This window comes from Hakea prostrata, chromosome 3 (assembly GCF_041222555.1).
Source record: "Hakea prostrata isolate BN-2017 chromosome 3, UWA_Hpros_2, whole genome shotgun sequence".
Taxonomy (NCBI): Eukaryota; Viridiplantae; Streptophyta; class Magnoliopsida; order Proteales; family Proteaceae; genus Hakea; species Hakea prostrata.
The window spans coordinates 51472926-51492999 of record NC_142602.1 but is presented as its reverse complement, the minus strand read 5'-3'; the positions used below and the strand labels follow the sequence as shown (position 1 = coordinate 51492999).

General features: G+C 41.4%; 3 protein-coding genes across 3 annotated transcripts; 2 read left to right on the top strand and 1 right to left on the bottom strand.

Moving 5' to 3' along the window:
* Nucleotides 1-1571: 1571 nt before the first annotated feature.
* Nucleotides 1572-3476, top strand: LOC149022440 (peroxidase 5-like). Its single transcript, XM_089147284.1, has 2 exons — nt 1572-1787; nt 2682-3476. Exons 1-2 carry the CDS (start codon nt 1572-1574, stop codon nt 3474-3476), a joined length of 1011 nt encoding a protein of 336 aa, XP_089003410.1.
* Nucleotides 3477-5186: 1710 nt separating this feature from the next.
* Nucleotides 5187-5690, bottom strand: LOC149022439 (uncharacterized). Its single transcript, XM_089147625.1, has one exon. The coding sequence runs from the start codon at nt 5688-5690 to the stop codon at nt 5187-5189; it is 504 nt and encodes a 167-aa protein (XP_089003751.1).
* A 2107-nt stretch (nt 5691-7797) lies between these two features.
* LOC149022438 (protein FAR1-RELATED SEQUENCE 5-like) lies at nt 7798-8826 on the top strand. The gene is made up of 2 exons (XM_089147624.1): nt 7798-8387; nt 8682-8826. Exons 1-2 carry the CDS (start codon nt 7798-7800, stop codon nt 8824-8826), a joined length of 735 nt encoding a protein of 244 aa, XP_089003750.1.
* The last annotated feature ends 11248 nt before the right edge of the window (nt 8827-20074 follow it).

Here is a 20074-nt window from a genome sequence, read left to right as displayed (position 1 = left end):
TCTCAACTCATATTCAACAGGGGCTTTTAAATTCCCCTATGCATAGAAACAATTTAATCCAGATTGATGGAATTAGAAGAATTAGAGGCAAACCAAAAATGTAACATTAAGAGAAATGGTAAGAAAGAATATTTGTAGCTTAAGTCTTGTATCTATATCCATATAGTTATCGATCCCTTTTATTTGGGAAAAGGCTTGTTGCTGCTGCTGTTGTTATTATGACTTGGTCAATATAATAATAGACATAAAAATCCACTAGAGACCTCTACAAGATTTCGGACTACTACATCTTAGAGGATTTTGCGCCACTTCTTGGAGAAATCTCCCAATGAGTGTTCAATCAGTAATAAGTTTCAACCATGTGTAGGTATTATAATCACAGGCACCGGGCACTCATTGGATTTACCCTAACCTTTGGATTTAAAAATTCCACATGATTGATTCCTGTCTCCCATTGGGTACTCATTGGGAGATTTCTCCTTGGAGAGAATCCAAACCCCATCTTAGAAGTTAGCTAGGAGTGAGCAAGATACATGATGGGGGTCTCCGCCCTATATATGATCAGCATATATCACCTCTACCCCCCTCCCCAAGGGTGGCAGATCTAGATTTAGTTCGGAGCTAGGGTTTCAAATTTAATGTTATGTTGTAACTCAAATTCTTGTACCCGACTTTGAAGATGGATCCGCACCAACATGTTTTGGTGGGCGACCCAAATGACCCAATTTTTGAGATATTTGATGAAAGCAGAGGACTTGGATTGAACCCATCGTTGATCTCGATTTATGATGGGGGAGGGCACGGGATCGTAACCTCCACGATATGGTTTGACCCAACCCAATGGATTGACATGTTTACTCGATTAAAGTCTATAAATATACCTTATGTTCGCCCACGAGGTCAAAGTGAGATTTGTAATTTTCATAGTATGGTTTCGGGTGGGAGTTCTTGTAACATTGTTTTGCTGATTGTTGAGAGGTCTCCATTCTTTTCTTCTTCTACATGGTAAAAGTTTTTCTTCGCTTGTAGACATGTCACACCGATGTGTGAACCACGTAAGTCTTTGTATTATTTCATTTTATTTCTGTTTATTGATGATTTCTGGGTGTTCATTCAAACACTTAACAAGAATAGAAGGTCCTACATGAAATAATTTATTACTTAGCTGGTAATTTTTAAAGTACTCCTCAATACTTTCTTGGAAAAAGATGATTCTTTGAGGACATGAATTCAATTCTTACAACGGAAAAGACGTATGCATTGTTTGTTTTTCTTAATATGTGACTAACTTCATAAAAAGGAAAAACCTAGACTTAAGAGCAACCCAAAAACCTACCCCAAAAAAAATGCAATATAAAGAAAAGCTTCCAAAAGATCTAGCCAAAGAAAACATGATCGATCACTATGGGGCCTTAACGTCAATGCAGCATGTTGGTATACATGCAAGCAAAACATGCGGCAACTACCAGTCATCAACTACTGGAGATGAATGCTGTAGAACCAAAGCTTTCACTATAAATAGCAGTTGCATCCGCTCAAGATTGCTCAAATCTCAAAGAGTTCTGGGAATCATGTCTCTGTCTGTGAAATTTGAGCTTATGCTCTCTGTGGTTCTGGTAGTTCTCTTGGTGTTTAATGGTGGCGCCGCCTTGGAGATTGGATTTTACAACGAGTCTTGTCCCTCTGCAGAAGAAACTGTGAAGTGGGTAGTGGCCAGGGCGTATGAAAGCAACCCAATCATAGCCCCTGCTCTCATCCGCTTGCATTTTCATGACTGCTTTGTGAGGGTAAGTTATTCAATTTTTTTAATGTTTTTCCATAAAATCATCGATTACATTCTCTACAATTTCCACTCGTTACAATTCATTGTAATTCTTATTTAAGATTGTGACAGTTAATTATCTAACCTCACAATTAACACCTAACTAAGAATTGAATCTAATAAATCCCTAAAAGTTCTCTCAATTTTATAAAAAATATAAATCCTAGAATATATACTCTTTCATTTTTGATAGAATACAGAATATAAAATATATACTCTTGTGCATGCATTTCCATGCTTTGTACGGATTGTCCAAGAGTCCAAAGGCATATATTTAATGGCTTTCTGTTCTGGAGTATATATATCATCTGTGGTGAGAACGAAAAAGATGGACCCCTCCTTCTACCCATAGAGCCAAACCTAGAGCGCCATCGAGTTCTGAGTTCAACAATATTGAGTAAATCATCCTCATTCTTCAGATATTGATTATTCCCTCAAGTAAAATATTCTGGGGTTTGTCTCAGGGCTTAGATGTGCTAGGATGTCTAATTTCACCATGTAAAATGTTCCTGGGTTTATCTTAGAGTCTTCTGTTAGGTCTTTCCTGAGTGTGTAATGAGAGTCTAGAATAAAAAAATTAAAAAAAATTATGTGGGGTGGGAACCACAGTGGCACCTTGTGCCTCGCCCCCTTCCTGTATTTTATGATGAGGAAGCGTTCAGGAAGCCACCGGGTTCGCAGATCCGGACTCGTAGGAGGATGGGGCACAAGTAGGTAGGGTAGAGAAATCTCCAAGCCCTATATACCAGCTTCGGAAGAAAGTGTTGCCCGCAGCCCCGCATCAGTTTCTTTTGGGTATATATAAGGTTGCGTATATATGTTGATCCTGATATTAATTTGATATGTATTCACCTCACAGGGTTGTGAGGGATCTGTGTTATTGGACTCCACGCCAGGCCATGCATCAGAGAAAGAAGCAGAAGTTAACAGAAACCTGGATGGCTACAACATAATTGATGAAGCTAAAGCTATGATCGAAGCTCAATGCTCAGAAGTTGTGTCCTGTGCTGATATCCTTGCCTTTGCTGCTCGAGACAGTGCAAATCTATCTGGAAACATAGATTACCAAGTACCTGCAGGAAGGCGAGATGGCAAAGTCTCCATAGCAAGTGAAGCAGAAGCTAATATCCCATCTCCACTCTACAATGCAACTCAGCTCGTTGCCAACTTTGCAGCCAAGAACTTGACAGCTGAAGAAATGGTTACCCTCTCCGGTGCCCATTCAATTGGTGTTGCTCACTGCAAGTCATTCATTAACAGGCTTTACAACTTCAGTGAAACCAGTGATGTAGATCCAAGTCTTGACCCAGATTATGCTAAGAAGCTTAAGATGAAATGCCCTCCAAATCTTCCACCTATGGATCCTACTATTGTTCCATTGAATGCTTTAACACCTGAGATTCTAGACAACAAGTATTATGTAGGGTTGAAGATTCACTTGGGTCTATTAACATCTGATCAAGCTCTGCTTACCAATGAAACACTTGCAGCAATGGTGAACGTAAATGCATATGATCCTGCACTGTGGGCATGGACATTTGCTAAAGCCATCGTAAAGATGGGAGGGATTGAAGTTTTGACAGGAACTGAAGGAGAGATCAGGATCAACTGCAGGGTTGTTAATGGTGGCACCTTTGCCTTCTCTGATCAGTAATGAAGAACTACTAGACTAGTTTCAGAAATTATGTAATAAATAAAGGCTAAATTGTAGCTCAACGGATGTGTAGATTGATTTTACGGAACACTCCTTGAGATCTTATTGTTAAATCTATAGAATTAAGTTTGAACCATTCATTAAAGTTTAAAATTTCTCCCACTACTTACGGGTAATTTTCATCAGCGGTTATCGCCAATTTTTTTTTTCCAACTTACTGGATAAAGTCGAGTAATCTCTGCCCCCTTGGAAAGGAGGTTTTCTAGGGTTCTTTGGCGATGGCGTGTTTCAGGCTGTTCTTGATTCGGTTTGAACAAATTTAATGGAGGTTTTGAAAGCTTGAGTTGAAGGTTCTCTGTTAATTTCATAACTTTTGAAAACCAACCCCTACCCAATGTTAGCAGAAAAGATCATCGTCTTTTAGGAGAGAAGAAAATTGAATCCTCCATAACAGTAAATTTCAGCGGAAAGGACGAAGAAATATTAGAAGCCATCACAACCGATTTCGTAGGAAGCAGGGAAGAAACTCAAGAACCAAAATGACAAATTCATTGATGATTAACCTAAGATTCATTGATCGTTTCCAAAAAGACGGTAATAGAAGTTTAACGTCAAAAGCTCTCTTCTTCTTCTTTTTTAATTTTTAATTTTTAATTTTTTTAAACTAACCCATAAATAAAATAAAATAAAAATATTGTTCAACGATTTAGATTTAGTTTACCAAATCTGATTGTAGATATTTAAAAACGTTCAGCTAAGAGATTCACATGTCCATTCAGCTACCACCTTCCCATAAATAATATATTTGATTAATAGGGAACATATTAATGGAAGGTTGCACTCTTTAGGGATGGTTTAACCATACGGTTTGAGATCTTAAACTGGATTTTACATCCAAACTAGCGATTAACATGCAGCACCCAACCCATGCTAAGCCAGACCAGATAATTATTCACAATAAGATGAGATTAATGTTAACCCTGACTCAGCTCGAGTTTGGGCCGGTTTGTAACTCAAAGGATGACCTTGGGTTACAAATTAGTTGACCTAGGGTTAGGTAAGGTGCAGAGGATTGGGATATCTTTGCTCTCTCTCTCTCTCTCTCTCTCTCTCTCTCTCTCTCTCTCTCTCTCTCTCCCTTTTCTTTTCTCTTTTTCTTTTTTTTTTTCTTTTTTTTAATTTTTTAAAAATTTTTTTTTTATTAATCTAATCCAGTGCTATCTAAATTTTTTTGGGTAATTACTATTTTCCTCTCTACTATAACTTAATTACTAATAAAATTCTATTATTTAAAATTATTATTTATAAAATTATTATTATCTCCTTGTTAAGAGGCTGTCAAGATTAGATGTATAATGTCAATTTGCCCTTCTTTGAAATTAAGAAGCTTAAAGACGATATTGCATTCATTTTGCTCTAGGATCTCATTTGTTCTTTGTATGCATTTTGCTTCTTTCATGTCATTCCCTTTTAGACTGTTCTAGTTGAATCTGGAGGAGAAGATGGATGAAGGGGAAGATGTCATTAGTTAAGAGCATTTTGGGATCTTAAAAAAATTAACAGCAAGAGTATCACTTACTTGAGAAAGTTGATGGAAAAAGGAATTTGTAACATTTGTGAGGTAAAAAGAGATCTAACTATCATTACTCCTAAGAGGGTTGTAAGTATCATTTAATCAATTTTTTTTTTTTTTTTTGGTAGAAAAGATTTTCATTGAATGATAGGGCAAAGCCCAGGGAATATAGATAACACCTCATGCAACCATGGGGAGGAAAGGGGCCACTCAGTCCGAGATATCACGGTGAGAGCCTTCCTAGCTAGGGAGTGGGCAAGCCCATTATACGCCCTAGATTTGAAGGAGAAAACACATTTTTCAAACTCCTCCATGAGTAACCTAACATCAAACAAGATACTCATAATTGAACTAGGAGGGGGTGAGGATAAATCATTAAGGACGTTGACTAGGTTTTTGCAATCTGACACAATAGATATTTCACGAAAACCTTGGTGTTGACACTCAATCATAGCAGCACGAACTGCAAGCGCTTCACCAACCAATGCCTCACCAAAGTCCAAAAGTTTCGAGACTAGATGGCATGCCTGGCCTTTGTAATTTAAAATTGCAAAGCCCACACCTCCTTTATAGCTATCTTGAGGGAGAGCAGCATCATAGAAGACAACATGACTTCTTGAAGTTGTTGTTGTCGATTCCATGGTCCTAAGGGGAGTGCTTTGACAATGTGAGACGTCATCATCCGTTTGTTGAGGATTGTCAATAGCCCAGAATTCAGCCCATGCTCTTTGGGCCTTTCAATCACTTCCTCCGGTTTCCAACATCTCTTCCCAAAAATGCGGTCGTTTCTAGCAATCCAAATGTGCCAACATAAGTAGATGCACTGGCTTATCATCTCTTTCTTCTCCTTTTTACCTATATCATTCATGCTACATAGAGAGTCCAACCACTCAATCATTTAATCAATTAAGAGGTAACGTAGCGATGTTTACGACCCCTTTCATTAATATCATTGTTGAAATAGCTTCATAAGAAAATTTTCTATTTAGAGAAGAGTATTTATAAGTTACATTAACATCATGATTTTTATTTTATGCAGAATAAATAGTTAATAAATTTTGAAAAGATTCTATAGCCTAACCAGCCTTATCCGCCTGGTAATCTCAGTATTATCTATTCATGTACTTAAAATTTTGAAAACTCGAATAACTTTTACACTTAGAGTTTTGTTTTTTTTCCTAATCAATTTTCATTCTCATTTTTTGACCTTTTAGATTTTTGTGTCATGTTTGGTATCTATGGAACCTACTTTTATTTTGAACAATAGAAAAAGTGTCATAATCCATAATAAATTTCTAGTCTGCTACGAATTTCTGACAAAAATTCATTCTTATCATTTTTGGAGTAATTTTATTAAGCATTACTCATATGACATGAAAAACAAAGGGCAAGAATGGTATGATTTTACACGGGTGGCTTCAGATTTGGTATACAATTTTGCAATTTTGCTGAGGTCCTGCGCATCAAGCCAGCCGTCGGATCAAAGATCGGACGGCTGGATTGATTATACTATAAAAAACTCAAAACTCATGTGAATGCCCTGTTTTTGCCGACGGTTCGGTCCAAATCCTTAAGGCGGTTCGAGTGATATTGAGTTGCTTTAAACCAGTAATAAAAAGAGTATATGTATTCGTAATGGTATTCCATACAATTATAAAATACGTTTTAAAAACAACATACCTACAATAACACAAAAACAACAGTTTACATATATCGAATTTTTGAAAAGGAAACGAAGGCGCGAACCAAGGCAAAAGTCTGCAACTCTTCCACAAAGAGGGCTTCTGAAGTTTTCTTTGTTCTCTTCAGGCTCGTAAAGGTCTGTTAAAGCATTGGTTCCTTCTGCAACTCTTCCACAAAGAGGGCTTCTGAAGGCTTCTTCGTTCTTTCTCTATCTCTTCAATTTCGTAAGCAACTGTTAAAGCAGCGGTTCCTTCTGCAACTCTTCCACAAAGAGGGCTTCTGAAGGCTTCTTCTCTCTCTCTCTTCAATTTCGTAAACGAGTGTTAAACCAGCAGTTTGTTCTTGGTATTTGTAGTGTCTAGCTCTAAAGCTCAAGGGCGGTTCCTGTTCAGATTCGATTCTTATAGCCTTTGGGTTGTCTGTGGTCATCAAAACCTGCCAGAAATTTAACCACCACCACCAAAAGAGAATCACTCCTTCAAGGCACAAGCAGAGCTACCATTTGTTGTCGTTCTTGTGGTTTATCTACTGCTACTTACCCTCTGTTGTCGTGTTCTTCATCTTGCTTCCTTGGTTCGCACTTCAGGTATATTATCCTTTAACCAAAGAAAAAGAAAGGGTGGATGAGAAGAGAGAAACAAAACATTCTTATCTTTTATGTATTTGGGTATTTCTAGTATTGGTCAATTGTGGAATATGGTTTTGGTATGCAAGGACATGAATCCGTTTTTGCAATTATAACTTTTGAAGTTGTTTATTTTAGCTTTTGATTGTTTTGGAGTCTTTCTTTTAGTTTAGATGCTTGAGAATACTAGATTAGCGCTTCAATGTAGTTCGTCAATTTAGAAGGTGCTGGGAGAGAGGAAGAACGATATAAGTTGTGGTTATTGAGTTCAGTAGATCCATGTGTGATCGGATGCAAGGTTCCTGTTATCTCATCAATTTGATTACATGAGTTCGATGCAATGGGAAGTTTGTGTTAAAGTGTTGTCATCTCATAATGTTTGTTGGCTTCATCTTTGTTGTTGAATAATCTTGACTGTTTTTCATACCTAACTTTTATAAATGTGTCTTTGTAGTGAACTCTCAAAGTTGGAAGACATGGATGACAATGTGACACCTCGAATAGGCATGGAATTTAAAACATTTGAAGAAGCTTATGACAGTTATAACAAGTATGGGCGTATGACTGGGTTCAGCATTAGAAAAAATTATTTGCGTAGGAACACGATAGTTAAGACTATCATCGTGCAATGGTGTTACGTGTGTAGTAAAGAAGGACATCGAAGAGAAAAAGAAGTAGATGTCAAAGGACAACCTCCTAAGACTAGAACTGGTTGTTTAGCAAAGATGATTGTTAAAAGAGATAATGATGGACAATTAGTAGTTGATAAAATTTGTGATGAATACAACCATGCTCTTCAAATTGAAGAAGTTGCACATTTGTTGCACTCTCAGTGTGCAATATCAACTACCCAAGCCATAGAAATAGAAATGGCTGACAGAATTGGAATGAGGACAAGATTGACATATAATTTGATGGGTTTGCTAGCAAGGGGCAATGAAAATCTAAGTTTCACAAAGAAAGATTTGCAGAATTATTTGAATAGCAAACGGCAACGTGATTTGGCATATGGGGATGCCAGGAACTTGATGTTTTATTTAGACAATCAACGAAATTTAAACCTTGCATTTGTGTAATCTGTACAGATGAACAGTGAGGATAAGTTGACAAATATATTTTGGGTTGATCCACGGATGCTATGTGATTATCAACTATTCGGTGATGTAGTTGTGTTTGATACTACTTTCTGCACAAACAAGGAAAATAGACCGTTGGCTGTGTTTGTGGGATTTAATCATCATAGGACTCTAGTTATCTTTGGAACTGCTTCGCTTTATGATGAGACAACTGAGTCATTTGAATGGTTATTTCGAACTTTCTTTAGAGTTAATGGTGAAAAGAAGCCAAAGACAATTTTCACTGACCAGGACGCTGCAATGGCAAGGGCACTAACTGAGGTTGCACCTAATACACTCCATGCATTGTGCAGCATCTCTGACAAAATGCAAAGAAACACCATGGATTTTTGATGAGTGAGAAGTCACAATTCTCCAGAATTTTGTACAAATGCATCTACCATTATACAGAAGTTGAGGAATTTGAATATGCATGGAGGAATTTAGAGAAAATCATGGGGTTGTAAACAGTGGTTGGCTAGATAGAACATATGAAATAAAGAAAAAATGGGCTTGTTGTTACATGAACGACTGTTTCACACTAGGTGTGAGGAGCACACAATTGGTTGAAAATCTGAATGCTGATTTGAAACAACGTCTTGGACGAAAACTTGATCTTCTAAGGTTTATGAGACATTTAAAGGATGTTGTGGAGGCAAAACGTGCAAATGAATTGAAAAAAGAATTTGATGCACGAAATGAGGTTCTTGGGCGTTCACATTCATTGAAACCTATGTTGATTCAAGCTTATCAGTTATATACTCCAACTATATTCAAAGAATTTTTGAAGGAATTTGAGTTGGTGGATAGTGTGAAATCCAGCCCTATCCTAACCCTAACCTTGACTCGGAAACCCTGTTGTTTGTAGGTCCGAAGACCCGGAGTAAAGGAAGAAGCCAACTGGGCCATCTCAGTGGATGACATGGTGTTTGACCCAGAACCCATGGAAGTTGATGATGGTGTTCCATACTTGGAGGCTTGTTCAAAACTAGAAAGGAAACTGCACTTTGTTGAAGATGAGTCAAGTTGATGGACTTGAAGTATAGTTGGACATGATTCGAAGGCATTTTTTCTACACCGCTCCCCCCCCCCCCCCCCCCGCGGGCCCCCCCCCCCCCCCCACCACCGGGCGGGGCCCCCCCCCCAAACAAAAGCTTTTTTTTTCCTATCAAAACCAATATTTAAGACAAATACAGATAATCATGAGCAAGAATATCCAATAACTAAATTAAATGAATTACAGAAGCCCAAAATGCTCCAATAACAAAGGAAAGAAAATAAAGAATAATGAATAAGTCAAAAATGAGGGCAGCGGAATAAAAGTGTTTAAATCAGTTTCTTTCCAGTTTGTTTCTCTAAGTTAATGAACTTAGATTCCAGTTTAATGAGGTGAGGGGTTCTCCAATTCTTCTCCAGTCAGACCATCAACCGGTGCGATAAGCGCACTCCATGCACCCGCAGGAACTCCCGCACATGCTATTCCCATCTCCCCATCGGCGGTGCCACATCTTCTTCAAACGGGATGGTTCCTTCATAGGGAACCAGCCCATCTTCGTATACAATTCCTTCCTCTCGTATAGGCTAAAAACATACAAAGAATAAAGGAATGAGTTCTAAAGAACTCAAGAAGAAACAATCATATATCTCATCCATCATCCAAAAATACCATGATACAACAAGTAATATGAATGAATGCAAAACATGAATGATGCTATGATTTCTAACTATGCAAGTCTCTAATAGCCGACATGCTTTAAGATAAACACCAGCCCTCCTCTCGGGTAAGTCTCATCACTCTGATCCGGCAAGGACTGGTTACCTCTGTAGGGATCCAGGGAAAAAGGGAAAGTCCACACCTGGCTCACAAACCATGGTTAGGGGTTAAGTCCACACTCTCTCACCACGACCATTGGTAATGAGTACTGGCGCATGTCTGGGTTTCTAATCCAATGCAAGGTCATAATGGTTACATGTCTACATGAAGTCCAGATACATCCCCTATGGCACCGACCAACTCGGTTCAAGATCCTTCGCAACCTAGGAGTAAGAATCCTCACGGACCGGCTACCTCGTTGGACTCTACTCCATAACCCTATGGTCATCCACATATCATTGGGGCGGATGCTCTCATGATTCCTCCCGACACCCGGTCCGGTCCTTGGACATCCATGAGCCCAACCCTAACATATGCAACCCTACCATTTCATGACCAACAGTGGACCACCAAGTCACATCACTGTCATCACGGGTCACTCGGTTTCAATTCCCCTACCGAAAGGGTAGTAGCATGTGGGGTACCTAGCCATGCAATCTAGACTCATCCTAACAATGTCATCAATTAATCATGGTAGTGCTGAAGGCATCAGCAGCTTATGTCCCATTCCACAAACTCCTCCCGAAAACATCAGCCAAGATATCCCAAAAGGAATACCCCAACTATCATAATCATATACCAACTACCACCATCTCATAACAATCACAAACCACAAAGTAAACATGAAATCAAAGTAAAACAGCAGTAGTATGACAAAGATTATATATGAAACTACAAGCAGTATATATTGGTACAGATTAAGAATAACAATTACTAAATCAACATGCTGAAGTATACATAAATAGATAAGATAGATTGTCCTTACTTGCATATATTGAAACGTCCGTAAAATGGAATCCAGTAATTATTAGTAGACTTTTCTTTTAAACAGTAGTCACCTAAACACAGGGTTATTAGAATATATAAGTCACATAAACCAAATTGAATCAAAACCGAAATCTATTTGGTCATCGTTCAGGCCAGTCGCTTGTGTCGCTTAGGTTAAGCGACCGCCACTAGTGACCGCCCAAAAAAAAGTGAGCTTCAATCCGAAACTCAAAGCTTCGATTACTCGATTTCAATCCGGTTTTCGAGTAATCTCATCCTAAGTCTCGAATTAAACACTCCCTAAGCCAAAAGGGTAAGAGAAAACAATCCACTACCATCGTTGGATTACCCCTAACCCTCTCCTTGATTGGATTTACCATCTCACGTGAAGTGGTTCCGTTTATGGTTATTCCATCTCATGTAGATTAAAAAAAAAGGTAAAGAATAACCAAGGGGTAATCACAGTGACGAGTGAAAAAGGGTAAAACCAAACTAAGCCAGAGAAGAAGAGAACTGATCCTCACACCAGAAAGCCAGAGAAGAAGAGAACTGATCCTCCAAACCACTGTCAGTATTCCAGAGACTCTTTCGGATCTTCCCCGCAGCCGCCTTAACTCCCAAATAAGAAATAACGAATAAAGTAATCGTTAATGAGACGGAGGTTGCCTTTTATAGAAGTCTGGGGGCAAAATAGGGCAAAATCCCCGAAAAGACAGGACCGGGCGGTCGCTCGGTTAAGCGACCGCCACTAGTAACCGCCCCCATGTAATTTGCCATACAAGGGTGCTTTTACTAGGGGGTTGATACCCAAGGTCAACCTAGCCCTAAATAAGAGATGGGGGAGATCTTACCTTCATTCCGAACATCTCTGAACGACACTTGACTTCCAGAATTTCCCACGCCAGCCAAGGCAGGCTTTTCGGACATAGGATCCAGATCCATGGGTCCTGGGTATGGATCATGGGCTTCAATCCGGATACTCCACAAGTTCACCCGACTAGACCTTCGGGTTCCGGACTCGGAATACGGATCTCGGGTTAGAAATATGGGGGGTATTACATTCCTCCCTCCTTAAAAGAAATTTCGTCCCCGAAATTACAACGTACCTGAAGGTCCAAAAAGGTGAGGATACTTGGACCGCATCTCATCTTCTTTCTCCCAAGATGCTTCCTCAAAAGAGTGATTCTTCCATCTGATCTTCACCAAAGGTATAGTCCGATTTCTCAACTGCTTGTCTTTTCGGTCCAAAATCTCAGCCGGTTCTTCATCATACGTTAAATCCGCACTCAACCCTTCCGGTTCATGCTGAAGCAACTGTTCGCACTTATCAAGCATTGCCTTAGCATAGATACATGGAATACATCATGCACACCAGCAAGAGACGGGGGCAAAGCCAACCGATAAGCTATCGGTCCAACCTTCTCAATAATGTCAAAGGGGCCAATATACCTAGGGCTGAGTTTTCCTTTAACATTGAAACGCATGACTCCTTTCATCGGCGAAACTTTCAAAAACGCACGCTCACCAACTTGAAACTCAAGGTCGACCTTCTTTTATCCGCATAGGACTTCGTCGAGATCGAGCAGTTTTGATCCTTTCTCTAATCATATCCACCATAGTGCCGGTGATTTCGATTAGATCAGGGCCAAGAACACGCCTTTCCCCAACTTCATCCCAATACAGAGGAGTTCTGCAAGTCTTCCCATACAGAGCTTTAAACGGGGCCATTCCAATAGTAGACTGATAACTGTTGTTATAAGCAAACTCCACCAAGGCTAGGTGGTCATCCCAGCTTACCACTCATATCTATGACACACGCTCTAAGCATATCTTCCAAAATCAGATGGTCCTTTCCGATTGGCCATCGGTCTGAGGATGATGAGCAGTACTCAAATTCAGCTGAGTACCTAGAGCTTTCTGCAGACTATTCCAGAAACGCGACGTAAACCTCGGGTCTCTATCTGACACAATGCTAACCGGAACACCATGCAATCTCACCACATTATCAACATAGAGTCGGGCCAACTTATCCATGGAATAGGTGATCTTCATCGAAATGAAGTGTGCTGATTTGGTTAATCGGTCCACTACCACCCACACCGAGTCATTCCCTTTTCCCGATCGGGGCAGACCAGTGACAAAATCCATAGCAATGTCTTCCCATTTCCAACTAGGTACTGGAAGAGGTTGCAGAAGGCCAGACGAAGGCTGCCGGACAGCTTTCACACGTTGACAAGTCCCACATTTAGCAATGAAATCTTCCACATCGTTCTTCATGCCGCACCACCAAAAATACCCTTTCATATCATGGTACATCTTCACGCTTCCAGGATGAATAGTAAAGATGGACCGATGAGCATCACCAAGATTTCGCTTCGAGGTCTTCCACCGCAGGAACACAAACTCTTCCTCTAAAAACAAGAGCACCATCAAAAGCTAGGGAGAAATCTTCCACGCCCTTAGTCTTTGAAGTGATCAAGTCAATCTTTTTCTTCAATTCTCGGATCAGCCAACTCGTAGAGCAACAATTCGGTCCCTCAAACTTGGTCGAATCGATACAAGCTGCCAAAACAAAGCACCGTAACTTCTCGGCAAAATCTCAAGTCCAAATCTTACTATGGAGAACAATAAGGGCTTATCGAGACATGTCGTAACCACACTTCCTCGATTACTCTTTCTACTTAAGGCATCAAGCAACCACATTAGCTTTTCCCGGATGATATTGAATATCACAATCATAGTCCTTCACCAGCTTCTAGCCATCTTCTCTGTCTCATATTCAACTCCTTCGAGTAAAGAAATACTTGAGACTCTTGTGGTCGTTGAAAATAGATATCTTTTCACCATAAAGATAGTGACGCCAAATCTTTAGAGCAAAAACCACCGCCGCCAATTCCAAGTCATGAGTAGGATAATTATGCTCGTAGTTCTTCAACCGCCTAGAAGCATAAGCTACCACCTTCCCATGCCGCATCAAAACGCAACCCAAACCAACTTTAGAGGCATCGGTATACACCGTCAAACCTCCAGAGTCATCTCGGTATCGTCAACACAGAGAGTGTTAGTTAACCTTTTCTTGAGTTCTTGAAAACTCTCTTCACAAAGCTTCGCTCCACTCAAACTTGACTCCTTTTCTCGGTAAGCTTTGTCATAGGTGCTGAGATTCCGGAGAAATTCTCAATGAAGCGCCTATAATAACCTCGCCATACCAAGAAAACTTCGAATTTCCGTGATCGACTTAGGTTGGTCCCAATCATTCACAAACTTGAACTTTTGCAAGATCGACTTTAATTCCGACAGTAAACGATGTGACCTAGGAACATAACTTTAGGTAACCAAAAGTCACATTTGCTGAACTTGGCAAACAACTTCTTCTCTCTCAACCGCTGCAAGGCAAAACTCGGATGTCCAACGTGTTCTTCTTCGCCCTTTGAATAGATCGGAATGTCATCGATAAACACAATGATAAATTTATCTAAGACATCCCGAAATACTCGATTCATCAGATCCATGAACGCGCCGGTGCATTAGTAAGACCAAAAGGCATAACTCGGAATTCATAATGCCCATATCTAGTCCTAAATGCAGTCCTGCACACATCACTGGACTTTACTCTTAACTGATGGTACCCAGATCTCAGATCGATCTTCGAGAACACAGAGGCACCCTTCAACTGATCAAACAAGTCGTCGATCCTAGGGAGAGGATATTTATTTTTTATCGCCAACTTGTTTAATTCCCGATAATCTATGCACATTCGCATACTACCGCCCTTCTTCTTCACAAACAAAACCGGGCTCCCCACGGTGAAACACTGGGTTGGATAAACCCTTTGCTTGACAAATCATTTAACCGAGTCTGAAGTTCCTTCAACTCGCCGGAGCCATCCGCACGGAGCGGAGCTTTCGACACAGGAGCTGCTCCGGGAATTAGATCAATTGAAAATTCTAACTCCCTCTCTGGAGGCAAACCAGACAAATCATCGGGGAAAACATCAGGAAAGTCCCTGACAACTTCGATATCAGACAACCGTTTCACACCTTCCGAGACATCTACAGAAGAGGAAAGAAGTCCAACATTCTTAGTCCACTGCCTGACTTTCGCAGTAGCAGCCACTATCTTCTTACTCAACTTCTCCTGACTACATTCATACTCAAATGGACTATCATTCGTAGGATGAAACAAGACCTTCCTTTCCGAACAAAGGATAACCGCACCATACTTAGATAGCCAATCAATTCCAAATATTACATCAAAATCGGACATGTCTAACTTGATCGACGGGCTTCAAGGGTTCTACCAAAGAATAACCACCGGACAAGATTCAACCACTTCATCTAATCTAACAACAGATCTAGTTGGAGTACTAATTACTAGTCCTCTATCCAACTTCGCAAGTGTAACAGAATACGACTCACAAAAGAAGATGCTATGAATGAATGCGATGCACCAAAGATCAAATAATACGAAAGCAGAGGTAGATGATACCGAAATGATACCCGTCACAACATCGTGATCCTGCCTCGCACTCGTAACCAACAACACCGTAAACTTTACCAGATGGAACACTCGAAACAAAGCTTCAAAGCCGACATCCGAGGATTCGCTTCGAGTGCAGCTATAGAATAATGACCCCGCTTCCCACGCTAAAGCAGATCAAATCCCTACCACCCACAGGAGCCGCTGAAGAAGGATATGCAGCCTCTCGGTTATTAGCTACCGGACGAGGGTTAGCATAGATCGGTCCAAAGACCTCGACTACCAAGCAACAGACGCGCCGGTGCACCACTAGAACCATAGCTCAGGCAGAGGTGAAACCGGAACTAGCTCCTCGAGGCTGAAACGAAGGGGCGTATAAGGAGCAGAGCCTAGAGAATCTCCGGTTACGGTCACCCGAATGATTCCTGTTCGAGACGTAACGCCGGAGCAGATAATTCTCTCTCTCATTCTCTTCTACCTTCTTAGCATTCTCGTACCATCTCGGCATAATCCACAATAGGATGAATTGCCGTGTAAGTCTTCAAAGTGACGGCCTCAAACCCTTGAAGAACTTCTTTGCCTTCTCACGGTCACCTTTGAAAGCATCAGGGCAAAGTAGAACAACTCTTCAAACTTCTTCCGGTACCTGCAACAAGATTAGGTCCTCGAGTGAGTGCCATGAACTCCGCTTCCTTAGCATCTCTCACGCACTCAGAAAATAATTCTTGCAAAATGCATCCTTGAAAATTTCCCAAGTAAGAACCGGGTGCGAAGCTTCCAAAATAGGTCCGGTAGCATTCCACCACGCATCGCCTTCATGTCAGCTCTCGCTTCCGCACAAAGAATCTTCTCGAGCTTCATTGCAACGGAGGTTGCGAAAAGCTTTCTCCAACTCTCGGATCCACTTGTTCGGGAACAATGCATCCGATGAAATACCAAGAAAAGCCGGGATCCGAAGCTTCAAGAAATGCTCCATCAATCTTGCATGCGGACCAGGGGCAAAACCGTCCACAACATTACCAATGCGTATAAGTACCAGCTCCATAAGGATTAAAAGTCGCCGGGCATTCTCACGAGTAGTCGCAAAACCTTGCATCATAGCAAGAACCGATTATGCCGCCGTTGCATCATATTTCCCTAATGTTCATCACATCCCGAATAGAGACTACTTGCGGTGCCAGTGGAGGATTCCCACCGGTGGAAGGAATTTCAACACGGGGAGGCCTGGGCCGTTGTTTACCGCAGGTATCTCAACACGATTCTCGATTCTCACCACCTTCTTCTCCATCTTGACCATTAACAAGACGATTCCTTAATTGAACCATTCTCGCGAAAGAAATTCCAGAGATTAGCAACGCTCAAAGATTAAATCCGGAAAAGATTCCACAAGTCAAGATTATTCCACAACAAGACCAACATTCACAAACGAAGAAGCAAAGAAGCACAAATTCCAAAAATCCACAAAACAGAGCCAAAAATCCAAAATTTTGTGCAACAAAGAATCGGACCGGTCGTTGAGCCGGTCGCTTAAGTTAAGCGACCGCCACTAGTGACCGCCCCAAAATACGCGCGACAAAGAACGCTTCAAATACGATTTTTGGGTCATATTTCATTCTTACACTTCTCAAAACGCAATTTGGGCTCGGGGATTTCGTGCAAAGGGTTAGGAAGGTATTTTGGAGACTCCGTTGGCTTCGGATTTACTTCCCACGCGACGCATACACGCTACATGTGTAATCATCTCATGAAAACCTTCATTTCTATGGTTTGCATGATAGAACTACAATGTGTAACTGTTTTTAGGTTTTCTTTTGTGCAAAAATGTTTCTTTTACATCCCATAACATGTCTAGGCATAGATCTACTGTTCACTACGCATTTTTACACAAATATGTAATTATTAGACATCTCATGGCTTCTCATTTTGCATTTTTTTTCGCCTAAAAACAGATTTTCTCACTAGATGGCTGCCCGCGGAGGTAGGAGAGTACCCATTCGCGGCCGAGGTCGTGGTCGAGGTAGAGGTGACGCACATGACCCAGTCCATCCGGACTACTTTAGATCCCCGGAGGCACAGGAGCTATACTTTGGCCACTTCAGTCATCGTGCGATCGAGTATGGTCGACCAAGAGTGACTTCGTGAGGTAGCACAGCTTCCAGATCGAGAGTAGATTTGAGGCCGTGGGTTGGAGAGGTACCTTGTTTTTGAACGAGGACGCCTATCCCAAGCTAGTCAGTGTTATTCTACAAAGCAACCCGACCTTCCACGAGAGAGATGGATGGAGAGCACGACACTAGGCTAGTGATAGAGAGCCGGGTGAAGACCACGTACATACGCTTCACCACAGAGGAGCTGGCTCACATCCTAGACGTGCCATACATCCACGGCGACAGGAGATGGTTCGAGCCGGGGCCGAGCCGACGATGTCATTCATCGGGAGGAGAGAGCTCTCATCTACTCGAGCATTTGCCCACAGGAGTGCAGCGGGGTAGAGTCGTGGATCGAGCCGTATCCCTCATGCAGATCATCTCCAGGATCATAGCACGGAACTTGTCTGCCTAAGGCAGTGTCATCGTAGTGAGATTTCACTCATGCAAAGCTATGATGACCTTTTCAAAGGTACACTCGCTACCGTGTAGACTTGGCTTACATAATCCAAAATGCCATGATCTACCGAGTGACACATCCGAGGGGAGCAAACCTTGGATACGGGCGGCTTCGACACGGATCTTTGAGCACTTCGGGGTCGACTTCGAGGGAGAGGAGACTATCCCAGCTTGGGCATAGCGGTACCATAGGACACGATTGGTCGCTCGTATGCACTTAACGGGCGGACCAAACTCACGTGCAGATGCCACCGAGCAGAGGACATGGATGTAGAGACCGATGATGAGGATCATGCAGACTCGCCACCACCTTCCTGGGGCTCGAGACAGAGGCACATCCGGGACTCGTGGATACTTCGGAGGTCGCACCACCTTGGGCTAGGGGTCTGCTCACTCGGATGGACCAGCTCGAGCAAGGGTGTAGAGATGAGGGGCCGATAGCAGAGTGCCTTGACATACTCCGCCGCATGAGACTAGCTCCACCACCACCACCACAAGCAGAGATAGGTCTAGGTTTTGATTCACTATGATTCAAGATCGACCTTAGGGTTTAGATATGTTTATTGTAGTTTTTATTCAGCACATGTTCATTCCCTAACATTTTGTAAAGCGTAGAGTACGCTCCAAGTTATGTAAGGCTTTATCTTATTAATGAAACACAGCTTATGTTTATTGCACTTGTATTATTGTCTCTTATGCATTTTCTTGATAATTACCGTGTGAGAATATATTTCACTTGACTTATTGTAAGTTATTCAAAATAGGATCCACTTACTTTATCAGCTTGTTTCTAACAAAAGGTGTTCTATTACTCACTCTAATTCTTTTGAGTCACTTCGGATCTATGACTCGATTGCTCGTCTAATACTTGTATTAATTATTATTGACTTCGTAAAACCATGGCTCGATACCACTCATGTCACACCCCACCCGTCGGTCTCGGCTACCCGCCCGACAACCCGTGGGTGCGATCCGTCACAAGATCCAAGGTTTTAGTCTATCAACAATATTTAAGACAAATACAGATAATCATGAGCAAGAATATCCAATAACTAAATTAAATGAATTACGTAAGCCCAAAATGCTCCAATAACAAAGGAAAGAAAATAAAGAATAATGAATAAGTCAAAAATGAGGGCAGCGGAATAAAAGTGTTTAAATCAGTTTCTTTCCAGCTTTGTTTCTCTAAGTTAATGAACTTAGATTCCAGCTTAATGAGGTGAGGGGTCCTCCAATTCTTCTCCAACGGCCATCGACCATCAACCGGTGCGATAAGCGCACTCCATGCACCCGCAGAACTCCCGCACATGCTATTTCCATCTCCCATCGGCGGTGCCACATCTTCTTCAAACGGGATGGTTCCTTCATAGGGAACCAACCCATCTTCGTATACAATTCCTTCCTCTCGTATAGGCTAAAAACATACAAAGAATAAAGGAATGAGTTCTAAAGAACTCAAGCAAGAAACAATCATATATCTCATCCATCATCCAAAAATACCATGATACAACAAGAATATGAATGAATGCAAAACATGAATGATGCTATGATTTCTAACTATGCAAGTCTCTAATAGCCGACATGCTTTAAGATAAACACCAGCCCTCCTCTCGGGTAAGTCTCATCACTCCGATCCGGCAAGGACCGGTTACCTCTCGTAGGGATCCAGGGAAAAAGGGAAAGTCCACACCTGGCTCACAAACCATGGTTAGGGGTTAAGTCCACACTCTCTCACCACGACCATTGGTAATGAGTACTGGCGCATGTCTGGGTTTCTAATCCAATGCAAGGTCATAATGGTTACATGTCTACATGAAGTCCAGATACATCCCCTATGGCACCGACCAACTCGGTTCAAGATCCTTCGCAACCTAGG

What these genes read in the sequence shown, in the direction of transcription:
- LOC149022438 (XM_089147624.1), top strand. Translation starts at nt 7,798, where the DNA reads ATGTGTCTTTGTAGTGAACTCTCAAAGTTGGAAGACATGGATGACAAT. An exon ending in GGGGATGCCAGGAACTTGAT is followed by an intron (nt 8,388 to 8,681) that starts GTTTTATTTAGA and finishes AACTTTCTTTAG; the next exon opens with AGTTAATGGTGAAAAGAAGC.
- LOC149022439 (XM_089147625.1), bottom strand. Translation starts at nt 5,690, where the DNA reads ATGGAATCGACAACAACAACTTCAAGAAGTCATGTTGTCTTCTATGAT.
- LOC149022440 (XM_089147284.1), top strand. Translation starts at nt 1,572, where the DNA reads ATGTCTCTGTCTGTGAAATTTGAGCTTATGCTCTCTGTGGTTCTGGTA. An exon ending in TTCATGACTGCTTTGTGAGG is followed by an intron (nt 1,788 to 2,681) that starts GTAAGTTATTCA and finishes TTCACCTCACAG; the next exon opens with GGTTGTGAGGGATCTGTGTT.